The sequence below is a fragment of the Myotis davidii genome, unplaced genomic scaffold, assembly GCF_000327345.1.
Source record: "Myotis davidii unplaced genomic scaffold, ASM32734v1 scaffold277, whole genome shotgun sequence".
NCBI lineage: Eukaryota > Metazoa > Chordata > Mammalia > Chiroptera > Vespertilionidae > Myotis > Myotis davidii.
In genome coordinates, this window is record NW_006289214.1 from 3,837,121 (window position 1) to 3,846,789 (window position 9,669).

The 9,669-nt window shown below is 35.4% G+C and overlaps 1 protein-coding gene across 1 annotated transcript in view; it reads right to left on the reverse strand.

Annotated features, from left to right (window-relative positions):
- Window positions 1-9,669, reverse strand: part of KLHL1 (kelch like family member 1) — a 257,625-nt gene that overhangs the window by 41,730 nt on the left and 206,226 nt on the right. Inside the window, exon 8 of the mRNA XM_006761432.2 lies at window positions 3,057-3,219. Coding sequence (XP_006761495.2) covers window positions 3,057-3,219 — 163 coding nt within the window. The remainder of the gene's footprint in view (window positions 1-3,056; window positions 3,220-9,669) is intronic.

Below are 9,669 nucleotides of genomic sequence, written 5' to 3' on the forward strand. Positions count from 1 at the left end.
CTTCCGGGCGGAGGTGCCTCCAAGCCTCTCCTGGCTCCGGAGGCCGGAACTGCCTTCAGTCTTAGCTCCACAGCTTCGCACCTATGTATGCAAATTAACCGCCATCACAAGACATTTTAAAGGTAAGCTGATAAGCTAGCACACTCAATTGAAACAAATGCTTATGAAGTAGATAGAAAAGAGAGGAATCAAAAATATCATGTAAGAAAAACTAAAATGCAAAAAATTTTGTTTACATTGGAAATAAAATTCATAAACAAAATGTCATAACTGAATTTATGATATAGAAGACAAAATTCCCCAGTTTATGTGGAAAAGAAAATTACCAGGGAGAAAAGGCATTTATGGAAAATTAATCCTACTAAATAAAACACTTAAAATATTTATTTTAAACCTGAAAACAATAGCTTTTTATATCAAATTTTGGGAAATATTTTAGATATATATTATTTTAGATATAACTATTTTAGGTACAATTAAATACTTTTGATTTAAAAAATGAGAGACTACTGACTTACATTTAGTTTTGTTTATTTGGGTGTTTTTTTCATATGGTTTACTACTAAATAGCCATTAAAATGTGAATTTCCAAAAGTTCTTAATGCTACACTAATATTTATTTACAATTTAGGTGACAGAAGCAGTATATATATATATATAGTACTAGAGGCCTGTTGCACGAAAAGATTCATGCAATAGGCCTTCCCTTCCCCTGGCTGCCGGCACCGGTTTTCCTCCGACACCTGGGACCCAGGCCTTCACTCCGGGCGGAGGAGCCTCCAAGCCTCTCGTGGCTCCGGAGGCCAGAACTGCCTTCAGTCTTAGCTCCACCGCTTCGCACCTATGTACATCAGGACATGTGAAGGCGCGTAGGGGAGGGAGGCAGCCAATCAATGTATCTGTGTCTGTCTGTTTCTGTCTCTGTCTCTTTCTCGTCCTCCCCCTCTCCTTCCCTTCTAAAAAGGAAAAATCAAAGAAAAAAATATCCTCGGCTGAGGATTAACAAAAAGTCAGGGCAATTCATTCACCATTTACTGAGTACGTATGGTAAAGGGCTATCAAGCCCAGGAATATTACAATGAATGATGCTTATAAAATATCAACATTTAGTGAGCTTATAAAGCTAGGGATAAGAGACAAAAACAGCCTTAACCGGTTTGGCTCAGTGGGTAGAGCATCGGCCTGTGGACTGAAAGGTCCCAGGTTTGATTCCGGTCAAGGGCATGTACCTTGGTTGCAGGCACATCCCCAGTAGGAGGTGTGCAGGAGGCAGCTAATCAATGTTTCTCTCTCATCGATGTTTCCAACTCTTTTTCCCTCTCCCTTCCTCTCTGTAAAAAATCAATAAAATATATTTTTTAAAAAAGAGACAAAAACAATAACATATACAATTTCAAGAACAGTGAGTAGTTTGGAAAGGTATGCAGTGTTGCCTGTTTTAAATACGATGGCTAATAAACAACTTCATGTGAACAAATTCTGAGATGAAACCTGAATGATGAGAAGGATCCAGGCACCTGAGATTTGCTAGAAACAGCATCTCAGACAAAAAAAAAAAAAAAAAAAAAAAAAAAAAAAAACCACATACACACACAAAAAAAACATACCTTCTGAAGAAAAGAAAACACAAAAGGCCTGAGTTGGCTTAGAAGCTGCCATATTTGAGGCAGAGGTAAAAGGGCAACTTGGCTGATACACAGAGAAAAAGGAGTAGACAGGGGCAAGATCTAGGGGCTCCTTGTAGGTAAAGACATGCATTTTATTCTAATTGCAAAGAGAGCCCTTGAAGAACACTGACATTATTTGCATTCATAAAAGGCTCTTCTGGCTGCGTTAGCAAGTGGACTGTATGGGAATGAGTAGGGAGGCCAGATTGTTAGTTTGAGCAGTTGTCCAGGCAAAGATGTTATTAGCTTTGTTTAGGCCAGGGGTTCTCAAGGTAATGAGAAGGATTGCATTTTGCCATCCCCAAGGACATATGACAACGTCCGCAGACCAGATTGTTAGTTTGAGCAGTTGTCCAGGCAAAGATGTGTTATTCGCTTTGTTTAGGCCAGGGGTTCTCAAGGTAATGAGAAGGATTGCATTTTGCCATCCCCAAGGACATATGACAACGTCCGCAGACATTTGGTTGTCACATTGGCTAGTTACTCTGGGGTCAGAGTAACTAGCACCTAGCGCATATAAGCTCAGGATGCTGTTAAACACCCTCCAATGCGCAGGACAGAGCCTCACCCCCAACAAAAATATATCTGGCTCAAAAAATACGAAGTATTAAGGCTGAGAATTCCTGATATAGAGTAAAAGAAATAGAAATTGTGAAAAGTGACCAGACTATTATATTTAGGAAACAATTATATGTTGGGCACCAAACTTCTTATAGCCTTTTGAAGGCTCATCAGGTAATTTTATCAGAAAGAATATTAAGTTTGCAGATCTTTAGTGAATGTAATTTTCATGAAATGTATTTGATACATCTTTAATCAGTAATTCATGTGAAGAAGTTTTGGTTTCTATTTTATATGAAGAGACAACCAGAAAAATACAGTTTTTCTTGACTTGTCAAGTATCCATGAAGACTAGTTTTTTTTGTTTTTTTTTTAAATATATTTTATTGATTTTTCATAGAGAGGAAGGAAGAGGGATAGAGAGAGTCAGAAACATCGATGAGAGAGAAACATCAATCAGCTGCCTCCTGCACACTCCCCACTGGGGATGTGCCCGCAACCAAGGTACACGCCCTTGACTGGAATCGAACCTGAGACCCTTGAGTCCGCAGGCTGACGCTCTATCCACTGAGCCAAACTACATATGTGTCCTTATCTTTTTTAAAACAATTAAAATCTGAAGATATTTTTAAAAGATTTTTTTTTAATTTCTTTATTGATTAAGTTATTACATATGTGTCCTTATCCCTGCTCTGGTTTCTCTTCAGACCGTATAAATCTTTCGCCTTTTAAAAAGATTTTAATTGAACAATCTTACTAAGAGTTAATTTATAAGAATATTCACTCAGAAATTTTTTTTTCTCAGATAAAAAGGAAAAATCTACTCACTTGCCATTCAGTGCTGCTACACCAACTGTGCTTCGGGCAATTGACATACTTGCAACAAAAGTCCACTGCTGACTCTGGGGATCCCATCTCTCCACTGTATTCAGATAGCTCCAGCCATCATGGCCTCCCACAGCATAAATCGGGCCTTCAAGTACGGTCACACCTAGAACATAGAAGTGAAAAGTGAATGGATTTATTTCACAGTGAAGTTTTAAAAATCAAATTGATAGTAAGCCCAGCTGGGGTGGCAAAGTGGTTGAGCATCAACCCATGAACCACAAGGTCACTGGCTCGATTCCTGGTCAGGCTGGGTTGCAGGCTCGATCCCCACTAGGGATGTGCAGGAGGCAGCTGATTGATGATGTTTCTCTCTCAGCAATGTTTCCAACCCCCCATTCCTCTCCCTCCCTCTCTCTCTAAAAATCAATAAAAACATATTTAAAAACTTGGTGGTAAAATATATGATGTTATTCAGAACAGGCCGTAGATGTTAGGAAACAATTGCAATGCTATAGAAACTGTTTACTAAAGTTTAATCATTAAATTGAAAACATTTATAACCAAAAATAAGTAGTATGACCTAGATGCTTTACAAACTTAAAGAAATTTTCTTATTTATGTCCATGTGAAAAAGAAAATTCTAAAATCAGAGATGATACATCTTGTGCCTCTACGTTGAAGAATATTTTTATACTGCAATTTCAAATACTTTATTACTTTAAGCAATGTTGTATTAATCAAAGTAACATCAATTTGAACAGAGCATAGTATGTACCTCTATGTTATTAAGATTGTCTTTAAATTCTCCCAGTAATCTTTTTCTAATTAAAAAATTCCTATACAATATATATTTTATATTTCTTTATTTCAATGTATGCTATCGATATTTATGCATTCAATTTTTTCTTGCTGAATCTATTTTTTAAGTTAATGAAATATTTCTTCTCTATACAGTGGTGATTCTCACCTTAAAGGTATAATTTTTTTAGTTATTAATGAACCTACATTAAGATTGTTTTTGTTCCAGGATACTGATCTTTGACTTACATGGTTACTTATCCATCTATATTTAATGTAATAGCTGGTTATTTTTAGATTAGATTTTAATGTTTCTCCTATTTCTTCTTTCCATTCATCTTTATTTATTTATTTAAATTTGTCTTTATTGTTGAAAGTGTTACAGATGTCCCCTTATTTCCTCATTGACCCCTTCTAGCCTGCCTTCCCTTGCCACCCCCTGGGCCTTCACCACACTGTTGTCTGTGTCCATGGGCTGCCACCCCTGGGCCTTCACCACACTATTGTCTGTGTCCATGGGTTATGCATGTACACATATAAGTTCTTTGGTTAATTCTCCCCACCTCCTGCCTTATTCCATGTCCCTGGATTTATTTTGTTCATCAGTTTATTTTGTTCTTTAGATTCCACATTCTTAAAGAGTGCCTACTTTATTGCATTTATGATGGTAGATTAAATACAAAAGCCATAGTATATTACTGGTTGATAATTAAGTTAGTAAATTTTAATTATTATAAAAGTAAAGTGGTCAGTATAATCCATCTTAGAATTAGTTATTAAAGCTGTTTTGTTAAGATCTGCAAGCAGGACAAAAGCATAATTGTAACATATTCTTTCATTTTCAAAACTTATATTCCTTTCCCAAACAACTCTAATAGTTGAGTACGAACTATATATTCCAAGGATTGTATATTTTAGTAAACCAAATTTGAAAACTATTCAAGTTTACTTTAAAAATATTCATACTTTATGCTTACAGATTATAAAGAAAGATATTCATATAGATTACCACAGGATTTCTGAATTCTGGATGCCTCACAATGTGATTTGCATGTTTCTTGCAGCTGCGATGATTCCCTTGCAGAAAGGCCTCATTAAATGACGTGAATAATTGGACCAGAATAATTTGAAAATCAGAGTGATACTTCAATTTCCTCCTTGTGCTTACTAAAAATATCTTTACAGATGTAGGAAAGCAAGGCCAACAATGCAAAAAAATATTTTTCTGTGCTATATTCATGTAACAATGTTAAACCTGCATTAAAGCATAATAATCTAATGAAAACAATAGAAATATCTAAAGTCTTTTTTTTTATTCTCATCTGAAGAGGATATTTTTTTCCATTGATCTTTTAAAGAGAGTGGAAGGTTGGAGGAGGGGCGGGGAGAGAGAGGAGAGAGAGAGAGAGAGAGAGAGAGAGAGAGAGAGAGAGAGAGAGAAGAGAGAAACATCAACTGGTTGCCTCCCACTTGGGCCCCAACCAGAGCTGGGGATCGAATCCACACCCGAGGAATCAAACCCATGACCCTTTGGTCCACAGGCTGACATTCTAACCACTGAGCAAAACCAGCCAGGACTCTAAAGTCATTTTTTGTGTCTCTAACTTAATAATTGTATAATTTCCTCTGACAAAAATTTGTAAAATTTATTTTTGATGTTTATAGTTACCAAACTTTTTTAAAATTTATATAATTACTTATATATTTTATACAATACCACAGATATTATTTCCCTTGATAATTCTGCAGTAAAATCTCTTTTAGAACTTTTCTGTATAGCTTTCCTTCAAGATAATTCAATGAAAGTAGCAAGCTATCCCACACTTTTAGGTAAGACAGCAAAAGTTAAAGGTAAGCACTTTCCATATAGGTTTTAGTTGCTAGTAATATTTTTTATGCAACCCTACAAAGTATCCCACCCTTGACCTACTGAATTAAGATCTTCATTTTAAGAAAATGCTCAGGTAACATGCATATTAAAGCTTAAGAAGTACCAGTGGTCTCCGAAGTGGGGGACCTCTTTCTCAGAGGGTGCACAGTGCTATACTCTGGATATGCAAATAATAAATTAGAAATTATATTGTCTTATTATTTAATGTGTACCTTTGCATGTTTTATAATAATTGTAGTTTTAAACATTTAATATATTTTTATAATTAATAAAAAACCTGTTGGAGTAAATAATTAATTTATGAAAAATCTATTGCTGTAAAACTTGTTTACCAATAATCATGCTCATACAAAAATGTTGGAGACTATTTCTTAGCTAATCCCTTGCATAGCTATCATATTAGTACATACTAATTGCAGGTAAGGTGAGTTTTTGAATCAAAACTAAAATTGTTTTATAATTAGAGTCAAACCCTTTCTACAGAATTTTTAAAAGGCTAAACACTTACCTTTGATTTCTGTATTATCTATGTAGCAGTGACTGATAATTTGCACTCACCCTGTTTTTTCTTATCCTATCATAATAAAGCCACTAATTTTTAAGTGGTCGCATAGCTGCTCAAAAAAAAAATGTAAAAAAAGTTACAGAAGAACAATTAAAAAGCCTGTTGCAGACTGTTATAATTTATAATCCTTGGTTCCGTGATGCTCGAACATTAGACTTTGATCTCTGGGAGCAAGTAGGTAGGAATTTAAAGAGAAATCAGGCCCAGGGAAAACGAGAGCCCTTGTCATCTTTAACTATGTGGGCTCTTGTTCAAGCTGCACTATGCCCACTTTATATTGAGGATCAAAAGCCTACAGAATGCAGGAGGCCTTACCACTGCCCCTTCCTTCTGAGGTAGAGCCTGTAACACCTAAGGCCCCGTCATCAGAAGAAACCCATCCCGATTCTCCTCCTCCGGTGGGAAGGCTCATGAACTAGATCCCCAGTTATTGGATCATGTGACAGCCAACCTATGTTAGAAGGAGAGCTTTTGGCGTGTGCAGTTATGCAAGATCAGCAAGGTAATCGGATTCATGAGCCACTCTCCTTTAAAACCTTTAAGAAATAAGGAAAAGCGTTAGAGAAAATGGGGCTAACAGTCCATTTGCAAAAGGACTCCTTAATGTCTTGTCTGGAAATTGCCATTTGAGGCCTTGGGACTGGCAGATTTTGGCCAAAACAACTCTGGACGCCAGTCAATAGTTATTACGGAGAGCAGAATATGATGAGATCTGTGAACAACAGGCTGTTTGTAGGTGTTCACTGGCGACCGCACCTGGGAGCCCTCTGGGCCACAGTCTGGCTGTAAGTCCCAGGCACTTTAAGACATCTTCTGAAGATCCATGAAAAAGACTGTTTTATTAAGTCTTGTCTGTGGGTTATGTGTGCCTATAAATATTGTATAGAAGAATGTCTGTTGATTGTTGCTTTATGTCTCTTTGTTGTTTGGTTTCTAATGAGTGTTCTTGTCTGTCTGTAATGTAACTTGGTTGCTGATTGATGTTTTTTGCTTGCTTTCTTATTTTGGTGGGACTTAGTTTTCACTGCACCATTTTATGAACATAGGGGATCCTCTGTCTCTGCTGTTTGGGCTCTGTGCCACTCAGAACCCATTTGCTGTGCTATGTTAGTGTGAGATAAGCTTCGAAGGCTAATGTCCCAACCCACCCTTTTATGAGCACTCATTTATTTACTGTAGGGTTTTTTGTTTCTGTTTTTAAGATCTCTTCTTATATGCAAGATTTCATTTTGTTAGTCTACTCAGAAAGAAAAAAAAATATGGGAAATAATAATTTAAACCCTACAAGTCTTTTTCCTAGGATGATTAGACCTATAGCAGTGCCCTCCAGCAGGCTGCAGAAATAGCAGTGGGGGCCACTTTGATTTTTCAAGAAAAAATAAAATAGAATAGAACTTTCACATTAAAGCCACTAAAGGCTGGCGAGTTATCCCAGTTACAAAATATGCCAAGAAAATGCCTTGGATAATAATAATTGGCTTTAAAATCTCAAAGAGAATAGGTGTGGGTATATCTAGTTTAAATTCATTATTGCTACATTTATTTGTGACTAAATCATTAAGAAGTATTTTGGGAAATGAAAACAAACATGTTATTCATTACTTTTTCTTTCAGGCTTACCTTAGAATTATTTGCTTAAATTTGAAAAAAAAACAACTATTCTAAACATTGCAAAACCCAGATTTATTTATTTTTGGCTTTAATATATAGATAACGTTTAGTATATCAAAGGGGTAGTGAGGAAAAACATGTTTGTTATAGATGACTTACCCTTTTTAACAAGTTTTATACACTTACTAATGAAAACTCTGTTTTAACAATATATCTTCTACTCAATCAAGAAATATTGATCTACACTAACATAATCACTATCATCAATTCATATTAAAATTAATTGTATAAAATATTAGTAGATCAATCACATACTAGTAATTTTAATGGAAGATTTTATTTGCAAAATAGCTTTTACATCGTCTTTCTTTTTGATTTCTCCATAATTTGTCTTATTTAATTTTCACTTTATATATTTCAGCAGCTTTCTAACTCAGTTTACTATCTGCCTATCTGCTTTCTCCAACTGATTTTTGATGCTTCTATGAAATTGAGATTGATCACCCAGTATCAAAAACTAGCCGTGCTCAAAAACTTTAAAGATTTTTCTCTGTAGAGAAAATTTTAAAGAGTAAACTTTATTATAAGATATGTTATTCAATATCTGGCCTTAAACTTTTAAAATTATATCTACCAGGAGAATATTTATAAATTATTCAAATCAGTCTATGTAATACTCGGTGTTTCATCTAAGTTTCATGTAAGCTACCTTTCATGGCATTTCTTAGATTGTACCCTATACTGCAAAAGATCTCTGTAGCATATAAAAATTCTGCCCATCATTTAAATCTTTATTCAAGTTTCCAGAGATAAAATTTTACTTTCCTTACCAAGCTGCAAAAAACAAACAAACAAACAAACAAAAACCCAACTGTTTGGGGGCAGTTTTTAATTATTTTCTGGATTGTATTAAAATAATTTAGGGTTTGTGTCTAAGAAACTGCAGGTTCTGTGAAAATAAGATTTTTTTTCTCTGGTTAATTGTTGCATCTTAAAAAGCACTTAGAACTGTGATTTAGACCTAATGAACATTCAATAAATGTTTGTTCACCAGTGGCATGAGTAGATGAACCATGGAAGATTATAGGAAGAATAAAAGAATGTATTAATTTAGCAAACTAAAGCCTAGAGTAACAAATTGATCTTTTCAGTCATTTGAAATGCAGTATATGATAGTAAAGAATCCCTATAAAGATGTGGAAAGGGTTGGTCAGTAATTTGAAAGTAAATTAAGAGATAATGCTTTAAAAATTTTTCTCTATGAAAAAATTATACTGATTGTTGATTATATTTAAGTTTTAATATAGAGCACAATGCTGAACTAATGGCAATCTATACTAATAAAAGGGTAATATGCGAATTAGACCGGACGTCCTTCTGGACAAAGCCATGGTGGCGGGGCCAAAGCAGAGGCAGTTAGGGGTGATCAGGCTGGCAGGCAGGCAAGCAGTTAGGAGCCAGTGGTCCTGGATTGAGAGAGGGATGTCCAACAGCTGGTTTAGGCCCGATCTCGCAGGGGCTTAAACCGGCAGTTTGACATCCCCTAAGGGTTCCCAGATTACAGAGGGTGAAGGCTGGGCTGAGTTACAACCCCCTCCCATGCACAAATTTTGTGCACTGGGCCTCTAGTCATTTAATAAATGCTTAGAGAATAAATTTCCAAATTATAAAGTAAAAACTATAAATTAAAACTTAGATGTTTTATTTAAAAATATTTCTTTCTGTGAATAGTAAAATGAAACACTTAT